Genomic DNA, 24,639 nt, shown 5'->3' on the forward strand with positions numbered 1-24,639 from the left:
ATGTCAGAGCTCTCCTTGAGTGTGTGCGGTGATGGCTGGTTATGGTTATTCTGTGTGCATTGATCGCCCAATGCACCACACGTGTGCAGCCTCACCCAGAGTCCAATCTGTCTGACTCGGGCAAGGTGATGCTGCTTAAACCAGCCATCATCCACACTCACAGGTACATTTAGTGTGGTCAAATGTAGCAAACTGAATAAATGTATACAGTTGAAGCCACATAATAGTAGTGAATTCAATGTGGTACAACATAGTAACTCTTAAATAAATAGGTTTATTCCTGTCTTTGTGGGTGAGATAAAAACATTGTTCATATCAAATGTATTCAATGTTTTTGAATCAACACTACTTAGTCATAGTCATAGTATGAAAATACAGTTTAATAAAAAATAAAATCTTTACTCTTTACATAAACAGCACCTAGGCTTATAAACAGTGTGTGTATACAGTGGCTCTTACGTAATCCCAATAGGTGCCATGTTAGGCAGTCATATTAAATAAATATTTAAATACAAATATCTAGAAAAAAATCATAGTTTAAAATTCTTTCACTTGTCTTTCTCTAAGAAAACAGTTAATAAATACATCTATAAATAAATACAAATATGTTTACAAATTGTTGCATGTTCCAAACAGGCATGAATAGAACAGGCACTAAACCAGAATTTATAAATAAGTACAATAAATAAACATACATTTAACATGGGAAATGGCTACTTTAGGCTGTGAGGAAAAAGGGTTTGGAATCACCATTAAACAAATAAATATCAATCAATATAAAAACATTAAATAAATATATAAATATATAAGACATAATAAAGGTTAGACAGATTATAGGTTTTGTAACTCTTCCCCACAAACACTTTTGAGCTCTTGCTCCACATTGTTTAACAGGACCTTTAGGTTTGATAAAACCCCCCAGCCATAATGTTTATTGGCATAGCCGCCCTCGATGCTGGGGGCCGGGGAGGCCGGCATGGTTGGAGAATTAAAGTTGGGGTCAACTGCATTCAGAAGCTCCCCTATCATCTGGTAATGTTTTGACAATCGTTTTATTGCCGTTTCGAAGGCGTCCTGTAGGCTGGGGTCTGGGTTGGCCCAGAAGTCCGTGGTGTAGTTCTTTACGACCATGAGGTGCTGGTAGAACCGCATTTCCTGCACAGCGATGCTGTACAGTTTCTCAGCGGGGCTGTTACCATTCACCTTGGCATCAGGAACGTCTTCTGGGATGGAATCAGCCTGAAACTGATGGATGAGCACCTGTAAGGCCAAACACATGTTGTTAGTGTAACCGTGGTGGTGGAGGTTGAGATCTATACAAGAACTAGCTAACTGTTTTAATAAGTCTTGACAGCATCATGGTATAGGATGATATTTATATTACTTTTAGCATTTCTATAGCCCTCTTGAAAGAGGGGTTGTAAGAGATCCCCTTTCCCCTTTCCCCTTTCCCCTGTGTGTGTGTGTGTGTGTGTGTGTGTGTGTGTGTGTGTGTGTGTGTGTGTGTGTGTGTGTGTGTGTGTGTGTGTGTGGTTTCTTCTACTTACATAGTTGTCCAGCAACTGACTGGCTTCGTGCTGGAGGATCTCTGTCAGAGGTAAAGCGCTGTTACACACACTCTGGTTCAGAATGGGCATCGGGAGGACACGCCCCCACTGGACCGCCAGGAGAAACAGTACTGCTGCACAGGAGGGAAGCAGAGGCCAGAGATAAGCACCTCTGATATACACACGTCTTACGCTCATGCACACACGCAGGCGCACACACACACACACACACACACACACACACACACACACACACACACACACACACACACACACACACACACACACACACACACACACACACACACACACACACACACACACACACACAAACAGAATTGCTTCTCTTTTTGTTAAAAATTAAAGGATTCCCAATTCTGGTGTGCTGTTTCCCTGTGTGTAGCCACATAGTTTCAACCCATAGTTTCAGACACACTGCCTTAGACCACATAGATTCAGATGAAGATTCATATTGTAGAGATTAAACCATTTACCATAATGGATTGGATTGTGTTGGATTCTGAGTTGATGGTCCATGTCGAGCTTCCCCTCTTCTTGTCTGGTTTAGAACAATCCAAGTGAACCCAGCAGTATTTCAAGTCCAATAACCGTTTGGTCAGGGATATATATACACCCATAGACCAGATAATCTCCTCCCTCTTATTAACCACATCACACGCACAAACCGGGGATGACCAAAATGTGTGAAATTTTATGCATAGACAATTCCGTCTGATGACGCGTGGTATATGTGTCAACCTGTAGTGTTAACTGAGGTGGGGTCAGAGAGCCGACTGATTCAAGGGCCAGGAGTTGCTACTATTACTGGAGGTATCTCTACAAATGTAAATGTCAACTTTATTTCAATAGGAATTTGCAATTCATAATGTAATGATAACAAACAGATAGAAGATGATGAAATCATGTAGCGCAATCTCAACCCCTGTCAAGGAGGCATTTCATCATCGCCTCCGGAATGCTCAACTTCTTAACACGAAAGCGGATTCAGCAAAAATCCGAAGTAACCACCATTATAATGAGGAAAACAGTAGTAACACATTTTAGATCCACTTCTTCATTTCAAGCTCTGAAAATAATATCAGAATTCCTGTAAGGTCAAAGGTAAACACTACCATTATTTTTTTGAATTCCCAATGAGTTGTGGCACGAGTCAACAGTAGTTAAACACATAATACAAAATAATCACATATCAGTCTTGGCTAGAGGTCAGTAATCACAACAATTATAAAACCAGCAGGGAAAGAGCATTCACTTTCATTGGAATGCAGAATTCTGCATTCATTTCCTCCGCCTTGGTAGGGTTTAGAACCAAGATGGAACCAAGATACCTGCTTAGTGAAGCGGGCCCAATTTTAGGGCTATCTGGCCTTTTGTTGCATCTCCCTTGAGAGCAAACAGTAATGATAACATGTTTTACACTGAGACATCGTCTAAAATTTTGTCTGTAGTATTAAATTGTTCATGATATAATAATAATAATAATACATTTTATTTATAATGCACTTTATATTCAAGAATCTCAAAGTGCTTCAGAGAAAATAAATAAATAAATAACAAAAAAAACTATTAAAAGGGGAACCTCAAAGAAAGTTTAGCTAAATGCTCTTTTAAAGAGATGGGTTTTGAGGTTCCGTTTAAAAAGAGCTGTAGTCTGTGGAGCCCTCAGGTGGTCAGGGAGGGCGTTCCATAGTCTAGGGGCAGCAGCAGAAAAGGCCCGATCACCCATGGTGCACAGCTTCGTATGTCGGGTTTGGAGGGTGTGAGTGGATCCTGAACGGAGTGTACGTGAGTTTGTCGGGGGGGTGAGGAGTTCCTGAAGGTAGAGGGGGGCAAGTCCGTGAAGGCACTGGTGGGTGAGGAGGGAGACCTTGTACTCAATTCTGAGTGGGACAGGGAGCCAGTGCAGTGATTTCAGGATGGGGGTGATGTGGTCATGCTTGCGCACCCTCATCAGGACCCTGGCAGCACTGTTTTGAATGTATTGGAGCCTCTGGATGCTCTTGCCAGGGATCCCAATGAGGAGTGCATTGCAGTAGTCCAACCTGGAGGAGACAAAGGCATGGACGAGCTTCTCTGCATCAGCCAGGGTGAGTGATTGGCGGAGTTTGGCGATGTCATTATGAACATTTGTAATGTATTTTCAGTCTGGTCAAAACTGGATGAGTTGACATCCGGCAGTTATAGCCTCTATACAGCGTGATTAAGTTTTTTTTTTAACTCAGGAATGTCATGAGTGTATCAACAAACTATTTGCAGGTTTACTCAGAAATCTCTTTATGGAAAGTTGTTGCAGCGTGCGGTCAGCATGCAACCGCATAGTGTGACAGGACCGAAGAAATACACACCCAATGATAACGCCATTGTCGCAATACTTCTTTATTGAGTGAAGCAGGACAAAATAGAAAATGCTAACGGAATACTTGTGTTCTGCTTCAGATTGTACAAAATGTTATTTTAACACAAAAACAAAACTATCTAGCTACCAAGAACTAGGATTTAAATGTGCAAATAACAAAACCAAAACTAAGACAGTGTGGTGGACCTTGGAATAACCCTGAAAATGTTAAGAAATTACCTTTTAAATGCATATTTCTTCAGCATTAATTAATGACCTACCGTCAAACTTAAAAAATGAATGCCTGATAGCACTAATAACTAAGTTTAAACATAAAGACTGTGACACAGTCTTAAAACGTATAAAATCTGGAAGATTCAGTTGTGTGTTAGCAAAGGTGTGGAGTGTTCAACACAACATGAAGATACAAGTTTAGCCTCAGATCATAGACGCACTACAGGGTCAACAGTCTACATTAGTGCACGTTAGTTCACACTTATTCTCCCTCTGGTAACTCAGGTTGGATTGGACCTGTGTGTGCTTTGAAACAGGGCTACTCCACGGTGCAACCAGCTGTGACACACACACACACACACACACACACACACACACACACACACACACACACACACACACACACACACACACACACACACACACACACACACACACACACACACACACACACACACACACACACACACACACACACACTCAGCTGGCGGCCGGTTCCTTCCTCTGATGACGGAGCATTTCTGTCACTCTCCCGATGTCCTCCTCAGGCACCTGGAGGCGGAACAAGAAGAACCTGGTTCAAGCTTTGTTCTTTGTTATTTTGTGAGGACTCACTGCAGATGTTTTTGTGAACACAGACTGGCACCCCCCCCCCCGCCCACACGTTTTTTTTTAAGCCTAAAATAAAAGAGTACGTGTGCTAGTTGGATCTTGGGGAATGAAATAAATTAAGAAACGTTGCAATTCAGCTGATTACAGATCAACTTTTAATGATGGGATGGATATTGATGAACTGCGTTGTGCCATCTTAAAAAAGGCGATAGCTACCGGAACAGAAGCCTGAAACCAAGTAGTGTGCATCACTTCTCTTGCAGAGCGGCAAGCCACTGTTGACGATGAGATTCCACAGACGCATGACTGAGGTGATGCAATGTAGCCACTCTGCCTCATCCGTCTGTTCTGACAAATATCTGGTATAATGCTCATCCCCGTTCACTTCTACGGCGGGACGGAATCCCGTGATGTCATCCCACGAAAACTCATTCCGGTTGTTCCCCAGAATGTCACGGCAACTAGCAAATACATAAACTAAAGGGTTCCCTTCGATGAGAGGTCTGTGTTTGGGTTGGTTACGTGTGGTCAGGGGGACCACTCTCCCTGGGGGCGGACTGTGGTCGGCTGGAGCACTTCCGTACATCATCGTCTTCGGAAGCTCCAATGTCGTCTTTCAGACCCATTAGGCGGAGTTCCACATTCAACGTAGTTCAATGACTCAGTAACACATTGAATAACTGCCCTTGACAATACAATCAATAATGCTTACTTTAGAAGATTATTTCGGCTTATTTTATTGTCTAACCTTACTCGTTTACATGATATGATGGGAGAATAAATAATATAAATAAAAAAGGGTTGCACACTCAATTATAAATACTTGACGAAACAGTTTTTTTTTTTTTACACACACACACACACACACACACACACACACACACACACACACACACACACACACACACACACACACACACACACACACACACACACACACACACACACACACACACACACACACACACACACACACACACACACACACAATAATAGGAATGCATCATTCCTGGTTTGACTTTCCAGTCCATAATTATAATAATTTTGTCCTTGCATAACCGTATTGCAAACCAAGCATGAGTACTGCTAAGTTTTTCCTAGTAACAACAACTCCCTTTTGTGGAAACAGAGCCAACCACCCACTTCTGTGTATTCATTCATAAAAAGACACACGGTCTCGGCATGTAAAGCGTCTCACTGGGAATGTTGTGTCATGAAGATAAGGTCCCGTTGGATTTCCCTAACATGAGGTGGATTTGGATATCCATAGAGTGGCTTTTTCCATACAGGGGCAGATTGCCGTTTATTTTCAAGAAACTGTTATCTCACAGACTATGATATATATGAAGTCATTCAAAGACTGTCTAACACGTAGCCGTGTTAGACAGTGTATGACCTATGTGTCTCAAAGTGTGCCCTTGGAACTTTTCTTCGATGCATTTGTTCTTCAGTTCTACCATTACTGCCTGTGTCTCATTCGGTTGTAGCAGAGAACCCTGCCGCAGTATATGTCTCCGTGTGTGTATTTCACACATGGACTACGTCCAAAAAAAATACCGTCCACTGCGGGAAAAGTCACGAAACACACAACCATAAAAAGGTTGTGTGTTTTCCCACTATCCCGCTAGAAATGTCATGCTTTAAGGACAGTGAATACAATGCACTGATAGACAGCAGTTAGGCTGCTACTACTTACCAATGCATGATCAAAGCTGAAGGTGCTAATGTAGTAGGCAGAGATATCGCTGTCTGCCAGTGGCTGAGAGATCTGGGCCACGATACCACACTCGTCTGGAGCCCGCCAATCAACCAATGAGAGAGGAAGAACCAATCCAATTAGAGCACTACTACATTACTTGTTAAGCAACAGTGCATCAACAATTACAATCAATAATAATAATATAATAACAACCACGACCATGATCATTATATTAATTATAATATTTATAATAATAGTCATTCAAATGAATTAGTATTATTATTATGATATAAATATTAAAATAATAAATAATTAATTAATTAATTGATATAATTATAAAATAATTATATTACTAATGTTTACAATAACAGTAACGATAATAATATTTCGTGTTTGTTTGTTGTTTGGTGCCCTTCAGGACAGTAAAAGTAAAAAAAGGAGCAATGTGGGGTCTGAGCAGGGTCTGAAAGGGTCTGAGCGGGGTGTGAACGGGGTCTGAACGGGGTCTGAGCGGGGTCTACAAGAGTCTGAACCGGGTCTGAGCGGGATCTTACCGAAGCCCAGAGGTTGACCTCCGATACGAACCATCCTCCAGAGTTCTCCCGAGGAGCTGGTGAAGAGCAGGTCAGCAGGGAACCTGAAACCCACATTTCAGCCTTCATCTTTGTTGTAGTATCAAGCCAATATGTAGAGAGAGTAGTCACGTTTCCATCTAAAAAGGTGAAGCGAATCTTTAGAAAGTTCGCAAAAAATAAATTTGAATGAGGTGCGTTTCCATCAAGTGGTTGGAGCGGAGAACTACAGACATTCCAGGGCTTGTCTTATCCTTTTGATAACATCCTCTCTTAGGTCCTGATATATAGTGGAATTGCTTTGTTTTCCATCTAGCTGTAATGTTTTTTTCTTCGATGAGAGCAAGGTAAAGTTGTACCTCTTCAGCTGTCCACACGCATCTATCATTCACATTGGCCATCTGTTCCATGGACGTATTTAGGTGGTGTTTCCATCACCGTTTACTGATTCGATACTTCAAAATTTGCATAAAATCAGGGGGATGGAAAGGCAGCTAGTGTCTGTAGAGAATACCACTGATCACTCTAGTCCTGTCCGTTGTCGCCGAAAGGTAGATACTGCGTGAGTGAGAGTAAGAGCGTGGGTGAGCAAGTAAGTGAGTGAGATAGAGAAAGAGGGAGAATTCAGACTATAAATTGTGTCTTATGTTGTATCCTATTTTACGCTTTGTGCTTCGGCGATGTAAATGTACGCTAACCATGCAAATAATACACTTTGAATCTGAATCAGAGCCACAGTCAGGGTGGACCGCTGAGAAGGGTCGGGGGAGAGAGATGAGACAATGGACTCACTGCCTCTGAGCCTCGGTGTCCATCACCAGTGAGATGTAGCCGTCAATGAGCGAGAAGGAGAAGAATTTGATGCAGTCCAGTTCGGCACCAGCCGTAGATGAGGTGCCTTCCTTAGGACTACACCAGTAGAGCAAGGGGTAGAGGAGCGGACATTATTCTGACGTCCTCACATATTTAGTCAACTGATACTCGTATGATCCCGTCACCGTTGCAGTCCAGAAATAATCTGTAACTCTGACACTGATGTGTGATTCAAAAATGTATCAAAGGTTATAAAAGGAACAACACTAAGAAACCACGGAATTTGTGTGTAATATATCAAGTTATGTCCAAAATACGTTATTAGGGCTTTATCCCTGTCACAAAAGGCTTCAAAGTTTTCCATTTGATGATAACCCCTAATCCTAAACCCAGAAAATGGAAAGGGAAAAAAACTCCAAAAAAGTATTGTTTATTATGCTTTATTTTGGTTAACAAAGTATGTGTAGTGTAGGCAGCTGCTCAAGCCGATGAAGATTTTTTTTTTTTTAAAGAAAGTTATATATTTTTAAGCAAAAAAAAAAATCCCACCCCTCAAAGGCCGGAATATTCATTCTGCAGTTAGTCAAGAAGTAATTTGGAATCCCTTTTCACATTTGCTGCCACCCAGTGGTGTAGGCTGGTATTACTATCTAAACTAGAAGCAGTAGACTGACCTGTTGGAGTAGAACAGGACGTCGATGAGGGTGGTGGCGATGGAGGGAAGCGTGTCAGGGTCCAGAGACATGACACAGAAGTGGTTCTGAGGAATGAGAACTGGGTGGACTGTAGGCTGGATGGCTGAGAGACATTAAGAAGAAAGTAAACAAAGGTAAACCTGGCCCACTCTTAACATGCAAGTTATTTTGAGGCTATTTTTGTGGCACGCCATTTCTGGAACTTTTGTTACCAGTTGATATTTCTTAAGGGAAAGTGGAAAATCATCACAAAAGCACAGTGCGTTCGTCTGTAGGACTAGATCTGTACCTTCTTTGCCGTTTTTGTGAAGGCCGTTGTGGACGTCCTGCACGGGGACCGATTCTCCCTCCACCTCTCTGAAGATACTGAACTCCTCCCCCAGTGTAGACACCACCACCGCTAGGTCCTGCTCTTTCACCTGGGGGAACCAGCAGAGAGCTGAGAACAACACAGGATACCCCAATGTACTGGGCAGGGAAGGCCGGAGAACACATCCCCCTCGGATACTTACAGGAAGCATGCGAGGGGAATGGGTCTTTACAGTTTGTGGAGTATTCTTTACACTTTTGTATCTTTACAGGTTGCTTTAAGTTTGTTGGAGAGGCTATAACCCTCACATATTTTACAGTCTTCGAGTATGTAAAAATAAGAGGCAATGTGTCCAAAGAGGCACATTGCCTCATTGGCTACTTGTCAACTAACTTGCCATTTGTTTCCATCTACTGAACACATTTGCTAGTGAAAAATAAATTAACTTTCAAGTCTTAAAAGTGAGGGGATTGCCCTTATAGCTCAAAATGGTAAGCAGGAGAAGCACAGCTGTGAGGACATAGAAAAGTCCATTGTGAAGTTATGGAGATTCTGATAATATATCGTAATATGATACACAGGTATTATTATTTTTTTTTACGTATATCGTTGTATAAAGTTCCATGCATATACCGCAGGCCTAACATGTTCTTCTTCTTGCAAATTGTGATCTATTACTATTATCTATTACTTTGGTTCACTGTGATTGTTGATTAACATTTACCTATTTCCTTTATTGTTAACATCGTTTCACACATACACACAGACTCACTAATATGAAGTCTGTCTGATAGGTGGAGAGCATGAAGACAGACACATGCTGCTCAGCCAATGGGGCGATGACTGACTTGGCAATCTTGGTCACGCCAACTGCCTGAGAGCTGCTGGAGACGTTGCCGCTGGAGACCACGTTGAGTGGCAGCCAGACAGAGCCCTCAACCTGCAAGTGCTCTGAAGGCTTGAGCTCTGGGGGTTGAAGGTTAAAGGGCAGAGATTAAAGTGCATAATATATGAACATCCTGGAAACGACACTTGTGATTGAAACAGTTATATCAAAAATGAAATAAAATATATACATATTAGCACAACATCACAAAAGAATGGGGTTTGCATTGAATGAAAATATCCTCAGGGTATTCTGTTCTCACCCAGCCGTCTCTTCCTGCTATATCGCCAACATGACCCTGCTATATATAGCGTAACTTCATAGCTCAATGCTTTGAAAACACACTGGTTAAATGTGTAAATTCATCCTGCGGATATATGGATCCATAAGGGTCCAAAGTTAACCAGAGAGACCCACACAGCTTTGCTTTCCATCCCTTCACAGGTTAGGCAGTAGGATGTGGACTACCTGACAGAACTGGACACACACACACACACACACACACACACACACACACACACACACACACACACACACACACACACACACACACACACACACACACACACACACACACACACACACACACACACACACACACACACGCACAAACTTGCGGCCATAACATTTAGTACTTGGAGAAACAACCCACTTATTTTGCATCAAATTATGTTCTGATTGAGTCCCAAGGTTCTCCTGTATTGCTCTTCTGGAGAATCCTGAGACTGCATGAGAACCAGGTGACTAATTTAAAACACAATATCATACCAATGAGAACCATGGGACTCAATAAAAACACATTACAACCAAAATGAGAACCATGGGACTCAATCAAAACACAATTTAATCAAAACAAAGTGAGGCAAACAAAAACTGCTGATTGCAGTATTAAGCCCTTTAATAACCTTTATATTCAAACAATCTTCTTGTCTTTTCCAATCAACATCATCATATTTGTATATCTTTTTCAGAAAGAAAGTACTATTTCATTCAATTGCTCACATTCAAAGTATATTTATTCAATTCCTGTTCTGCTTCCTATTCCTATCATCCTATTTGTTAGAGCCACCTCGTGGAACACCCTGGCTCCTCTGAAAATACACTAGAATGGAGAACGAAGAGAGACCGAGTCCGGAGGCAATGCATCACTTTAAAGCTTTCAAGTGAGAGTGAGATAGAGATAGACAGATCAATTACATACTAAGTGAACCTAAATATATTACTTTGGAGAAAAGCATTTTACAGTGCATGCTTGATATAGATACATTGTCGTCTAAATAGTGTAACCTCTTAACAGCCATGTTGCCAGATAATATACACAGACAAATAATTAACTTCAGCCACAACAAAAGCAGAAGGAGATAAAGCATAATGCTCCCATACAGACTGTAGAGCATTCCTGCAGATTCATGTAGAAATTGCATGATTACTTTAAGGCTTGGTACTAGGCCCATTGCTTTGGTGTATATACATCAATGATTTACCGTTTGCAATCATGCCAAAACTGTGATGCATGCAGATGACCCTATGCTATACACCAATGGGAAAAATGCAATAGAAAGCAATTTAAATGTAATGGGCAAATGGAAAATGTGGCTGAATGGCAAAATGGCTTCCGTCTTGCTCTAAATGTTGGAAAGACTAACTATATACTTTACCAATATAAATAAATATACACTCCACTTCTTTTTATTAATGTTTTTTTTTACTGCTGTATGTATATGCCCTTCCTGTTATTTTTTTATTATTGTATGTCTTTATTTTTTGTATACAGATTTTCGTTGTTAACCAACGATAAATTGAGGCTTAATTGTGTTAATTAGGCCTTATATACTTTGATAGGTCAGTGCAAACGTCCAGATCATCAATCTTAAACCGGTGATATTGCACCTTTTTTTGTTTGTTTACGTCAGCTACAATGCTGGTGTGATGGTCGTAGAGCAGGAAAACCAGTTTCTCTCTCTAATCCAGGTTCAGAACTAGTAGTTCATCATGCTTCCATGATCTCTTTTCTACCATTTACCTCCCATGTACAAGGATTAAGCAAAACGTATGGTTCAGAAACCAAGCTTTTCAGGGCAGAGTTGGACCTACAGCGGTTTTAACATACATTCTGGTTTCTGAATGCTCTCATAACAAAAGGCAGAAGAAAGGAAGAATAAAGGAAGGAAGGAAGTTAAAAGCCTTGCGGCCGACTTGTAATATTTTCACAAAGGCCAGCAGAGAGAGTGAGAAAGACAGAGAATAAGCGTATGTGCGTGGGAGCGTGTTACCTTTAAAGCCCTCCTCATCCAGGACCACCGTGTAGTTCTCCGGGGTCTCGGTCAAACTGAAGAACTTGCATCTGAGTTTGTGGGGGGGGGGGGGGGGGAGGGGAGGAGAGATCATCAACATTATGAAATCCGGATAGTCATGAAACCCAAGCTAATCCCTATGGCGACGGTGACGTTAGATCAGACAATGGTCACAATAGTGCGTGTCGGATCATGTCTCCTGGAGCAACGTTTTAGTTCAGCAGTCAGCGTTTGGTTGAATCTGGGTAGTGACCTAAGCTTATTAATGGCCAGTTTCAGGTTTCCTCCACTCGAGCTGGGATTAAAGAACTGTGCGAGTCTTTATCTTTTGACACAGCATCGAAGGTCATGCAAAGGGCATGTTGTACTTTATGTGTGCGTGTGTACCTACCTTGAAACTCATGAATTTAGTTCTGCGTGAGTAAATTCTGAATACAAGTTTGACCCGGTACACAACTTGAAAAATATTTCGATAACGGTGTAGATCGCAAATACTACATGGCACACTTAATACTCTTGTCTACACCGTAACTCATTGAAACAAAGTGATTTAAGCTGGGGTTAGATAGCGAGTTGCATCACATCAGGCATAAATCCAGAGTTCTGTCAATTCTGGACACTGGCCAGCTCTTTTCAATGAGCCCTTTGTGAGGGACACCCACGGCGGGTGGTCAGAACCAGACAGAACAGGCCCTGGAGAACGGCTGGGGCCTGGGGAATAACAGCATCCCCACACTGCAGAAACACTTGGTCAGTGTCACAAGAATTAACTTACAGAATTATACAAATATAAAATAAAAAAAAAGAAACATTGCATTAATAAAAACATTAAACAACATATCTGTCAAGCTGAATTTCTTGAGTTCTCATGCCCAAACACATAGAAGATGAAAAGGAAATTACCGGTACATCACTGAAATCATTGTCACGTTCAGGTGAGTTCAGATACAGTTTATCTGAAGAATAAATGTAATGGGGCTGAGCCCGCAACCTCTTAACCTCTCTCAGTGCTTTAAAGACTGCAAGCCAGGGCACATTGAAGGGCAGTGGTTTCACTGGGTTTAGAGTTTGTGTTTTTAGTGATTCACTCAACAGAGCATGATTATGTGGTATACTGGCTCTTGCATGAAATAACATTGATATGGTTGTTGCACATTAATGACATATTAAAAAAGGCACACCATTTTTACAAAGCTACTTTAACAACCAACCAGTTGGTATTGCTCAATACTGACGTGTTACATTTACATTTAGGCCATTTAGCAGATGCTTTTATCCAAAGCGACTTACAATAATTAGTTCAGTGCTTTAGCAAATGTGGGATGCATGGGAATTTATAACTGATCATCTGTCAAGTCTTGCGTGATAACTACATCCCAAAACATGGAAGTAGCCATTTACCATTTATTGTAGATGTTGGTTATTTCTCTGATCTTCAAAACTAATGGCCAATTACATAAAGTCATTATAAAGTGATAGACACTCCAGTGGGCCCGAATTGGTTTCTGCATTTAGAAACCCTTTATCCCACGCTTATCACTCCTCTGGAACTATTACAGCCGAGTTCTGTCCAACCCCTGAGTCAGCAGAAACTAATCTCCACACAAAATACAATGAAAACACACACAATCTAACTCCACCGTGTGCTAGCACAGCAGCTGGCCCTCACACTTCCTGATGGCCCTTCACTAGGAAACCTTCCAGGGCAACTCCCAAACATGCGAGACATCACATACACATCTATAGTCCCAATAAAAATACCACACGTGGTGATTTTTATTGTCATGAGGATGATGATGATGATGCATGGCACAGCTAGACAGCTACAATTACAGATCAGACAAAACACATTCTCTTACAACCCCACAAGCATGCAGAGATCATATGTTGAAAAACTAGAAACACTTGATTTGACTAGAACTCAATTCATCCCTCCACAGCACAGACACAGCTGGAGCTCTTCCAAGTCCAACAGGAGTCTGAGGAACAGCAGCAGGGGGTACAGGAACTGATGCGGGAGATTATGAAGACCACAAGGCTACAAAATCAGCTACAAAAAGATTTCTGCAACTGTTGCTGCAGCTGAGGAAATGCGATAAGTATGCAAGGCTATGTTGTTCAAAGTGTGGATCGCAGACACACGTACAATGTGTTTGTGGCCGCGGATCAGATGGGGGGGGGGGGGGTTCACCTTTCTATAGGATTAAATCTATAGGAGGCCGTCTTTCTGCACGGCCTCACACAGTGCTCCTCCCCGTGGGAAACAATGGGGGGACATTCAGGCTGCAACACACTGCTTGTTATTACAGGGGCCGGGCCCCGTCGCCACAACACAACCTCCACCATCAAGTTGTCCTGTTTTCTGTGTGCACGATTGCATCTGAGGTCACACACACACAGTGTGTGTGTGTGTGTGTGTGTGTGTGTGTGTGTGTGTGTGTGTGTGTGTGTGTGTGTGTGTGTGTGTGTGTGTGTGTGTGTGTGTGTGTGTGTGTGTGTGTGTGTGTGTGTCACACACACACTATTCACCGTCCGTATGATGAGGATTCAGCTACCCTCCAACCCTTTGCTTCCCCCTTCTTGATATTCTAGTCAGTGCCTTCTCTCCCCACCATTTAGTGTCCTTTCTGGGTGAGCAGCCAGAGTATGTAGTGACTATAGGGGCCTGGATAGGGCTATCAGCTAGGCCAAGTGGTTCCCTACCTTCTGGGGCTATAGGTACCTGCTCATTGCCCCACCGAACAGCAACAGTGGGCCAGTGTGACCCACTCCTGTTGGTGGTTCTTGGCTGTTGAAGAGTTAACTTTTTTTTCTTGGCAAACATGTAGAATCTGTGTTGGCCACAGTAGAGTGTTGTTGTACGTTGCAGTGTGCAGGCACATCAACTTAAAGTTTAAATAGGGCATGAGTAGGAAATAAGTCTACATTGGTAGGTTATTATATACTCACATTTTCAGGAGTATTTTTACACTCAGAGTAATCCCATGGATCATACAAAGAAGCCCAGCAATGACATTATTTGTCAAATATGTAATGAAATGGAGTAGAAACAAGTATTACACAGAATATAGCAAATAGTAGATACTAGAGCCAAACAGATGTTAAAAAAGTGACAATTGTATTGGTATTAATCCTAAACAATTACACGCCACACCTGGTTTTTACTAGGGGCACACCAGTGTGAACCAGCAGACTGGTTGGCACCCAAAGAGATGATCACATGGTTGTGTGGTTGCCACTGGGCTCCACAGCTGTCTGGACTTGCCGAGACGGCAAATTTCTTGTCTTCATTGTTTTTACACTGAACAAAACATGATATTCTAAACCCTTATCCCATCGTCAAATGCAAAAAGTTATAGCAAAAGTTAGCACCATTGAATAGCTAGAGAGGATGTCACGCACATATCCAAACTAATCCACAGAGAAACCGCCAGCTCTGCAGAAGTGAGGCCTGGTTTTGTGTGGTGGCTGATGAGCACTCGTTCTTTGGGCCTGCTGTGGTTTGATATTATAGACTGGGGAGAACAATTAATGATAGCTACACGCCTGTTTGACATACATCAGTATCATCATGATGCTACCTTACAACGTGCATGATTGTCAACACATTTTACTTTTACATTGCTTTCAGAAGGAACACGAGTGCTATTCAATTTTATGAAAAGGCGTTGAATCGAATAACCAATGATGATGTGTCCTATTAAATGTAATCATGTTGGCCAATTCAGTGAAGTAGGAAGTGGTCCATGTACTTACAAAACGGTCGAAAAGAAGGGCTTACATACTGCTACACATCGGTCAATACAGAAATGGAATGGAACAAGAAAGACGGTCTCACAACACTATGATTTGCATAAATTATATTCGTAAAGACAGCATTTCTTCTCAAGAGAAGTCAGGCTCTGCTGCCCGTGCTTATGGTTGTGATGGATCAGGCACCCCAAGATAGTCTACCTTCCATCAACATAGGTCATGATGACTGCTTAACCTCTCTCCATCAAACATCCCCCTGGCATATGTAGGACAACCAGAATGATGTGATAACACTTGCATAACGATCCAGAGGATATCCGAGGATTAACACACATTAAACACATATATTGCTGCGGTTGGCCAGAGGCAGAGCCCTGGATAACAAACGGGACGGGATTATCAATGACAACTGCATAGCGAATATGGATTATTTTTCAAATTAAAATGTAAGGGGGTTGGGATGCGAATGATATCCGATACAGGGATTGACTAAAGGATAGGTCTTGGCTGTTGTGTTTATGATGCCTGGCAATTGAACTGTATCGGATCTGAATAGACGGTTGGGGCTTAAATGAACGCATCAATAAATCCATATTTAAAGCAACACCGTTTACACATGGCTGACTCAATGGAATGTATCTATAGGACGACTGGACGTATACATAAATGCATGTAGCTAGCATTTGCAATAAACACGAATGAATTAGAATGGCAGCCATCCTTTGAATGAACTGTATTAGCATGTCAGTGCAAAACTACAGTAAGAGATCACAAGGCTCTGCAACGACTGTTCGGGCAAACCAATTCAACTCACCGTGTTCTGTTGCGGAGAAATATTAATTTGATCAGAGGGTGCGTGAAATGGACCAGGCCGTCCTTGGATATGCTGGTAACCCGCAGTCTGTGGTCCAGAATGTGCAGGTCCATGTTGTCGGCTCAGGGCAGGAGAGGGATCTCCACACTGGCAGCATGCGGTGCTTTACAGGGAGAACTGCTGGTGCTCGAATAAAACCGGTCAGTGATACAAGAACGACAAAAAACCCAGACTATTGTTCCGACTGTGAGTGTTTTGCATCAGGGTCGGATAAACAGAACAACATCCGACGCAATCCGACTCCAATCGCACTCAACTACTGGCTATTCAAAGTAGATACAATCCCAGTAAACAACACACGCCTTCTTAAAGCTACAGGTCGCGTCGGTAACGGGGCCGAACTAGGCTGAGAGACGATCCTGAATTGTAGCGGTACCCCGGTCTACTTTAATGTAATTTCAGGTCTCTTATTTCCTATGACCTGTGTACGCCAATTTAATGTCCCCGGCACAAGAAAAATAAATAAAGCTCGAATAACAACGAAAAGGATAATAAATATGGTGCTTTAAGATTAATCGACACAGCAATATGCTACACAATATTTCAGAGGTAGTCCCTCCTCCTTTCTCGCCGCTAAACTCATGCACAGCTATAAAAAGCTTTGAACCCATTTAACTGGAAGTCCCTCCCGCTTTCTCACCAATAAGGCTTATTTTGGGCATCCCGTTCCAGGCGTCCCGTCGTGAGACGAGAACGCCTTGAAACGAGGCAAGCGTTGAACTGTCTCGAACTCACTAGTCCCCCTGATTAAATATTATACAATTTGAGAGGTCTTGAATAGGATGGTTTCAAAGTGCTCAGCAAATATGCAGGCACGACCATGGAAGACCTTCTTAATTTTGTAAATAGTTAGGACTTTGAAGAAAGCCAAGTCCATTCTGGTTGATCGTAGTCCAACGAGTCCATGTACTTATTTTTTTTTTTATTGTTTGTGTAATGGGTACGTGCCCCTTGAGGATAATAAAGTTATCCTTATCCTGGAAGTGGCAATATATTGGAATACGACATGTGCTCATAAATAAAGAAATTAACGAAGACAACAGCCTAGAAGTTATTTGAACAATTCGGTTTTTTTAATTAAAATAAAAGTGGTGCTAGCTGCCAGTCAACATTGCAAAAACACATGTGATGTGACCACTACAAGAATGATCAACCTACAATTTATATGTGAACCATTTGTTGAACAGGCCCCTTTTTAACTTATTAACATGGTACCTTTATTTTCCATCTTATCGACTTTGATTGAGGAATAGTAGGGTACAATATTATATCTTCCACCACATGCAGTATTCTCATTGCTGTACTTTACTAACTGTACCAACGAAAGCCATTTTGTTTCAGTCAGCCGCTCACTGTAGAGGCGAACTCTGAGTGGGTATCATTATTCTGGACTCCATGCTTCTGATCAGGGGCACTAAGGAACAACATGGAACAGAATATTCAGCATGGAACCGATTATATGAATGTTATAGGTAGTAATTGTGTTTTGTTCATTGTTAAGTAATTAATCATTGAATGATTTGTGATTAAGACGAGACATTGTTGTGTTTGAAACTGCCAGAGTTTCTCATGTGAGATGTCACAAAACAGAGTCCCATGCAAGCCCACTGGCTGAGTGCTAGAGGGGTGTGGGGTGTGGGGGAATGCTGCAGAGCACCTTAAAGGGAGGGCTGGTGTGCAGGATGGGAACAACAGTTCCCTTATTCAAATTGTAGGGATTGGCCATATCTTAACTGTAGTTTGTGTCTTCAGACTGTGGGTGTCTTCAGTCTGTGTCTGTGTGTGTGTGTGTGTGTCGTACCAGTATAATACACCGTGGAATCCCAGCCTTCCTTCAGCCACGCAGCGTTCCTTGTCTCCTCGCGGGACTGCAGGTCTTTGTACGCTGTAAAGATCCAAAGACATTACGAACAAACGTTATCAGCTAAAAAACAAACAAAAAAACATGTTTTTAATGTTATTGGAAACGACCTTTACTGGGCTTTAAGCTGTGACAAACACATCTCCACCCCGATCAATAAACTTTTATCTTATTTTGACACATCATTTTCTTAAAAAATAAATAAAATAAAAAGCCAATAGTAAAGTTGGCCATTATTATGTTCATTGCATCGTTCTCGTGATATAAATTTACTGTGTGTCAGGCTTCTCTCCACTTACCCCACAAATGATGAACCACGTAGAGGTCTCCAATCTGGGAGAAGAACCCTCCCACCGCCTCGTTATTCTCCTGCCTGTATTTGATGGCCCTTGCCCTTTAGGTGCACACCGTCCAGAGCATCATTTATTGTGCCTTATTCTCCTGCCGGTCATCTTGTTTGTTAAATAGTTGGACCTGAATGCGGATTCCCGCATTCAGTTCCATCACCCTGGAAGTTGGCCGCCAGGTGAATCAGGCCCACCCTTTAAGCCCAGTTCAGACCAAAGATTCACCTTGCAACGGCTTGCAACAAGACGGTTTTAGAACGTTGCAAGGGCGGTGTGAACGGGTCGTTGCAAGGAGTCGCAAGGAGTCGCAAGGAGTTGCCAGAGATTGAACATGTCAAATCGCAAGGTCCAGTTTTAGAACGCGGCGATTTAACTATTTCTCTTCAGCCAATCACAGCACAGAACAACTTGTGCGTCACGGCCTTACTCCGTCCCGGTACCGTACTGTCCAATCCAGCATAAAAATGTCAGATTGAAATATCCGATATCCGGAGAATGACAAAACACAGTAACTCTAGCCTACTCTCAAGCAAAATAAAATACAATTAATTGCAAACCTAACTAATCGCAAACCTAACTAATCTAACCTAACCTACGCAAATGATGCTGTTGCGGCTCTCAGCTTTGCCAGAGCGTTCACAGTTGCTAGGGAAACCACCTAGCGTCGCAGCCCGTTGCAGCGCGTTGCAGCCAGTGTGAACGGCCCAGGGCCCCGTTTCCCGAAAGCATCTTTAGCCTAAGTGGATCGCAGAGTGGGTCGCACGAGCATCGTACAGTTTTCACACCGTTTCCCGAAAGCATCTTTGGTAACGAACGTCTTGAAAACGCTCGTAGCTAACGAGTGCTCCAGGGTACTCGTAGGACGCTAAGAGCCTCGTTAGCCTACTATAGCCTCAGTGGCGTAACCAGCGGACATTCCTAGTATTGAATGCGTTTTATTATAACACATTGGTAATGGTGTATCACATGCGTCTGAGCCTAATGTGGGCCATTATGTTCTTAGTTTGAGAGAGACAGTCCAGGAAATGTTTGAGCAGGCAGGGCACTTAAAATGTGTGAGAGAAAGTGGGGGGGATTTGTGCAGACTGACATAGGCTACTCATAAAACGTAGCCTAAAATAATGTAAAAAAATAAATAATAATAAAAATAATAAAAATATTAATGATAAAAATATTAAAAAAATGCAAAGGAGCAGGCAAAAGGCTGGGATATGGTGGGGATTGGTCACGTTGACGGGAATGTTTAGTGACATGTGGGAGGGTGGAGGGGGTTAAAAAAAAGTCTCAATCACTCTTCGACGTGCATGAAAACCAGCCGCATAGTTATGAGGGAGGCCGTCCTCACACCGATCTTCCTCGTCGTCATCGTCCTCAATGTCCTCCGGTTCAACCAAAGCCACCCCAGCCTTAGCTGCAATGTTGTGCAACATAGCTGTCACACATATCACAGCGCATGACTTGGCCGGCGAAAACTGGAGCCCTCCGCTGGACTTGTGAAGGCATCTAAAGCGCAACTTCCACCTCCCGATCGTGCGCTCAGGATTAGGACTGATATAAATGTCGGCCTAGGCTTAATCAATTGTGTTTTAATATCTTTAGCATTCATATTATTGCAATCGATTCTTTTCGTAGGCTACTCTGTTGGCCTTGATGGGGAGATATTTTAACCCTTTTTAACCCCATTTTCCTCCGACATTCCTGCGTCTCCCCCTGCGTCAAAGCCCGGTTCAGCACCATGTCAGTGGACAGGTACAATCCTACGATCGTCGTGAGTGCAGCGAATGCGCGTTCACGTTAAGAGGAGTTTCGGGAAACGCTCCAAAGAAATTATCGATGGTTCGAAAGATCCATCGAGAGAATGATCTTACGAGCGAAGATCCATCGATATCGGGAAACGGGGCCCAGTTTTAGAACGTCGCAGCCCGTCTCGTCGCAAGGAGTTGCGAGTTGCAAGCCGTTGCAAGGTGAATCTTTGGTCTGAACTGGGCTTTAGATACTGGGCTTTAATCACCACCGGGGGTGTCACCAAACCAAAATTTAATGTAAAATAAAAATTGTATGCATTTGTTGAGTTTGTTATTATGTTGATTGTGGCTTGTCAACAAAGTTAAGGCCACAAACAGAAGTTTCCTGCATTTGGTATGTCTGTTGGCCTCACAAATATACACACTGACGGTAAATGATATTAGTTTAATGTAAGCTCAAATTTTTTTTTTTTTTAGAATGACGTTTGACGTTAAGTTACGTACCAGTGGTTGCCCCATTCAATCATGGTGCCGGGCTGCGGAGGAAGCAGACAGATGAAGACAGATAAGTCCAGGGAGAGGCCTCTCCTCATAGTGAGGCACAGATAAAGCCATGTAAAGGCAGACGTTTATAAGAAAACATGCCTGATAGAAGACCAATGTGTTTTGATAAAGGCCCAACGTGTGTGGATGAACTGTGCCTTTAAAATCGTGAAACAGTTAGCCCCCCGATTACTTCAACACCCAGGAACTAAAACGGTTTCCCTTGCATCATGTTTCTGCTCTCTCTCTCCAGAAGGACACACACACACACACACACACACACACACACACACACACACACACACACACACACACACACACACACACACACACACACACACACACACACACACACACACACACACACACCTATGTGGGTAGAGCTATGTGCTGGGAGGGCCCTGGCCTATCCATCTGATGACTAATGCACCACTAACAAATATTTCCCGTTGTCTGCAAAGCATGTTCCCTCGGGTTACCTTGAGTCTGTAGCTGCGCATCTCATAGATGCTGGGCCCCGGGCGGGGCAGAGGTTCGTTCCAGAAGCTGAACTCGAGGAGAAGCTGATTCTGCCTTGAGATCAACATTTTGGCCCGTTCCTGACGGAACTCTTTGTACTCCTGAAGAAACGGAGAACATGAGTAATATAATAAAATGGCAAGATGAAATACGGGCTGATTTTGAGGAAGCATTTCTTAAGTAAAGTTAAATAAAGTAAAGTGGTGGTTAGACCATACAGATTAATTGAACAGATAACAGTCCCAAATATTGATCATTTAATGAGATTTAAGTTATACGTATATTTAATGAAGATCACAGTACATGACTACTGTTTACATGTATTTACCATTTTCACTGAAGGTAACATTTTCACAGATATGAAGATTTAGTTGACATTGGTTGTAAAAATTCTTGAGGAATTCTCTAGGAACATGATGAAGATCGGCCCAGCAGAAATGCTCTCAAATTGAACCATCTGCATTTCTACATCACCCTGCTCCTTAAAATGGACAAATAGCGCTGCGTACCTTGTAATTTTTTTGCATGTCCAAATAAACCAATCACGTACCTTGTTATTGTTTAGTTTGTCCAAGCATTCCGTCAACGCAGGGTAGCCTCCCCGGTAACGCCAAAGATGTACTAGCATAAATCAAACAGCAGATGATGCTGTTGCATTGTAAAGAAAATAACTTAGCTGTGTACTGATTGTCAAATGGTGAATATACTGGGTGTTAAAGACAATGTTTGCAAAGTGATTGAACTCCATTTGTTTTATCGAACAGTGGATTAATATTGATTTCTGCCCACCTGTGAATCCTATTCTATGCATACCAAGATTAATTTAGATACTGTTATTTTTGTTCAACCAGCATTTACCGGCTTGGTCTTGTTCTCCGTACCACGTATTCCAGCTTCCTACCACCTCACACGGATAGTCCTGGTCATGGTGAAGTTTATTCTGTACCTCGACCCTATAGGAAGAGCAAGGGTCAATATCCCAACTTGAAAAAGCATGAACGACGTCAAACCTCATTGTTGGACACCAACATCACAACGCAATCTTGGCTGACTGTTGTGAAACAAAGATTGAAAATAAAATATTTCCATGGAGAACTGAAACTCACTCTAGCTTGTTGTAAGCATCCAAGCACTCTGGTTTCACGTTGTGAACTGTATGTAAAAAACAAAACAGATAGTTAAAAAAAACATGTCAGAAGAATGCCTTACATTGTGTGCACTTGATAATTGTCCAGACCAATACATGTTTATCTCATGCATACACAAATAATGTGTCAAAGAACAGCAGAGGCCAGCGATAGTGTTTCTCAAAATATTCCTTCCGATGTTTATGGGATAAAGCATGCGTTTCATGTCCACATAAACACGATCCAATTTTTCTCTCATGTTACATTTAGCCCCTGGAGCAAGTTTGCATTCCATTATGGTAATGTTTAAAAAAAAAAAAAAAAAGAATGTATTAGACCATACACTGGTTAGGTTTTGTTGTAACCCAACTGCATCTCATTTGGGTTAAACATTGAGCTGGAACAATCATGTGCATATGACCATCCCATGCATGTAAATGGAAGAGGGCAACTTACACTGCATCTTAAACAGACTGCTGGTCTCCGTCTTGGACAGCAGGTTTGAGTGGGCATCTTTCCTGGCTTCTACTTTGTGCACAAACAGAGAACGGAACCATCCCTTCTCACCGCTTTCTGAAAACCTCCTACACACTCACACACAGAGATTTATTATTATTTTTAAATGGCACAGCAATAATAATGGAACTTTAGATAGAAGGCTATGTGTACTTCATATTCAAACAACATATTTCGTTTACCATTGTGCATGCAGCGATTAATATGCAAGAAATGCTGTATATTCTAAGTCTGTATCACATTCAACCCCCTTCACATTCATATGTTGTACATACATCTGTTGTTCTCGGACTAGCAGTTCAACCGTTTGAACTTCCTCAAGAGAAGGAACTGTTACTACCGGTAACAAGAACAGAGCTGGTTGTGATTCTCACCAAATCTTTGTTAAATATAGCCTTTTCTCTTTGAAATGAAGAGAGTGTGTTCATGGTGACAGAGCAGGAATGGGCTAATTAAAAACGACATTCAAAACAGCCAGAACTCTCCCATTACAGAACACTTGATGAAACACTGAAACCACCATCCCCTCGGCCGCTAGATTACTGAAGGATAGGCAGCAATTGTGAAGGACAAAGTTCAGTGGTGCAGCAAATGAGTGCTGGTTGGTTACGTTGTCACAAACGTTATTTTATTATGATCATGGTGGTAGATCATGTATACAAGGCCGTTTCATTTGGAGTACTGCAGTTCTCTGCATTTGCAGACGAAGCGACAGAAGATAATTACCAAGTTGAAGTACCTCGTATAAGTAATAACTACTGGTCTCTAACTTGCAGAAGGAAGAGAAGGAATTGCGAAAAGGACTTGCAGGTTGTTTACTGTTGTCGACAGTGGCTCCACAGTGAGTAGGACTAACCGTTAGTAGTGCAGTGTGTGGAAATGCAGAGCCTATTATAAGGAAACGCTGTCACCACCAACCTTGTGTTGACACCGCATAAATCTACCTGGGCTTTGGAAATACAACTTGCCTTCTGGTTTGCTGCAGATTCACACAATGCCGCAGGACACGGACCTCACGCCAGACAGCACTTGTCGTCGCCATCTTGCAAAACTTACACGAGATAAGGAATGGTACAGTCTTCTTTAGTTAATATGTGACAGTCTCCTGGACTCAACTAGTTTAAAAAAACGTGTGGGGGCGGTGGTGGTGGAGAAGGATAGCGCAGCCAGAGGGAGGAAGTAGGCCTACTCTCTTTTAAAGAAAACATTGGATTGCCTTTACTTTGTACCTTTCTTGTTGTTATGGTATTTTCTTATTTAATAAATGAAGCAGTCATACAAATTATTCGATAATTCCGTCGTTGATTAATGAAGTGCTTTTTTGATATTTCCAATT

At 42.1% G+C, this 24,639-nt stretch overlaps 3 protein-coding genes across 5 annotated transcripts; all 3 read right to left on the reverse strand.

Moving 5' to 3' along the window:
* Positions 1 to 254: 254 nt before the first annotated feature.
* On the reverse strand, positions 255 to 3,009 carry LOC132459872 (uncharacterized). 2 transcript variants are annotated; one of them, XM_060054711.1, is made up of 3 exons: positions 2,042 to 3,009; positions 1,548 to 1,678; positions 255 to 1,260 (listed from the first exon to the last, which is right to left on the reverse strand). In XM_060054711.1, the coding sequence occupies exons 1-3, from the start codon at positions 2,082 to 2,084 to the stop codon at positions 832 to 834; spliced, it is 603 nt and encodes a 200-aa protein (XP_059910694.1). In that variant the 5' UTR covers positions 2,085 to 3,009; the 3' UTR covers positions 255 to 831. The 2 variants fall into 2 exon arrangements, with proteins under 2 accessions (XP_059910694.1, XP_059910693.1); XM_060054710.1 differs by having other exon boundaries at positions 1,548 to 1,681; positions 2,042 to 2,987.
* Positions 3,010 to 3,928: 919 nt separating this feature from the next.
* On the reverse strand, positions 3,929 to 17,562 carry castor1 (cytosolic arginine sensor for mTORC1 subunit 1). Its single transcript, XM_060054713.1, has 9 exons — positions 16,586 to 17,562; positions 11,998 to 12,068; positions 9,611 to 9,804; positions 8,818 to 8,947; positions 8,508 to 8,631; positions 7,813 to 7,929; positions 7,003 to 7,085; positions 6,446 to 6,540; positions 3,929 to 4,689 (listed from the first exon to the last, which is right to left on the reverse strand). The coding sequence occupies exons 1-9, from the start codon at positions 16,696 to 16,698 to the stop codon at positions 4,618 to 4,620; spliced, it is 999 nt and encodes a 332-aa protein (XP_059910696.1). The 5' UTR covers positions 16,699 to 17,562; the 3' UTR covers positions 3,929 to 4,617.
* A 136-nt stretch (positions 17,563 to 17,698) lies between these two features.
* Positions 17,699 to 24,576, reverse strand: nipsnap1 (nipsnap homolog 1 (C. elegans)). Of its 2 annotated transcripts, none has more exons than XM_060054714.1 (10): positions 24,248 to 24,576; positions 23,244 to 23,371; positions 22,767 to 22,812; positions 22,519 to 22,613; positions 22,211 to 22,281; positions 21,621 to 21,761; positions 21,103 to 21,134; positions 18,806 to 18,900; positions 18,447 to 18,530; positions 17,699 to 18,059 (listed from the first exon to the last, which is right to left on the reverse strand). In XM_060054714.1, exons 1-10 carry the CDS (start codon positions 24,343 to 24,345, stop codon positions 17,995 to 17,997), a joined length of 855 nt encoding a protein of 284 aa, XP_059910697.1. In that variant the 5' UTR covers positions 24,346 to 24,576; the 3' UTR covers positions 17,699 to 17,994. The 2 variants fall into 2 exon arrangements, with proteins under 2 accessions (XP_059910697.1, XP_059910698.1); XM_060054715.1 differs by having other exon boundaries at positions 24,272 to 24,491.
* Between the last annotated feature and the right edge of the window lie 63 nt (positions 24,577 to 24,639).

The sequence above is a fragment of the Gadus macrocephalus genome, chromosome 6, assembly GCF_031168955.1.
Source record: "Gadus macrocephalus chromosome 6, ASM3116895v1".
Classification (NCBI taxonomy): domain Eukaryota; kingdom Metazoa; phylum Chordata; class Actinopteri; order Gadiformes; family Gadidae; genus Gadus; species Gadus macrocephalus.

Bases quoted from the DNA above. Each gene is read 5' to 3' on its own strand.
- castor1 (XM_060054713.1), bottom strand. From the start codon at position 16,698: ATGGACCTGCACATTCTGGACCACAGACTGCGGGTTACCAGCATATCC. The intron at 7,086-7,812 runs GTGAGTCCATTG...TGTGGGTTTCAG, and splicing joins GACACCGAGGCTCAGAGGCA to GTTCCCTGCTGACCTGCTCT. The intron at 4,690-6,445 runs GTAAGTAGTAGC...TTCCGCCTCCAG, and splicing joins TCAGCTTTGATCATGCATTG to GTGCCTGAGGAGGACATCGG.
- nipsnap1 (XM_060054714.1), bottom strand. From the start codon at position 24,345: ATGGCGACGACAAGTGCTGTCTGGCGTGAGGTCCGTGTCCTGCGGCAT. The intron at 18,901-21,102 runs GTACGTAACTTA...GTGCACCTAAAG, and splicing joins ATTGAATGGGGCAACCACTG to GGCAAGGGCCATCAAATACA. The intron at 18,060-18,446 runs GTACGACACACA...GTTGTTCCTTAG, and splicing joins TTCCACGGTGTATTATACTG to TGCCCCTGATCAGAAGCATG.
- LOC132459872 (XM_060054710.1), bottom strand. From the start codon at position 2,084: ATGGACCATCAACTCAGAATCCAACACAATCCAATCCATTATG. The intron at 1,682-2,041 runs GTAAATGGTTTA...CCTCCTGTGCAG, and splicing joins ACACAATCCAATCCATTATG to CAGTACTGTTTCTCCTGGCG. The intron at 1,261-1,547 runs GTAAGTAGAAGA...TTGGCCTTACAG, and splicing joins GTCAGTTGCTGGACAACTAT to GTGCTCATCCATCAGTTTCA.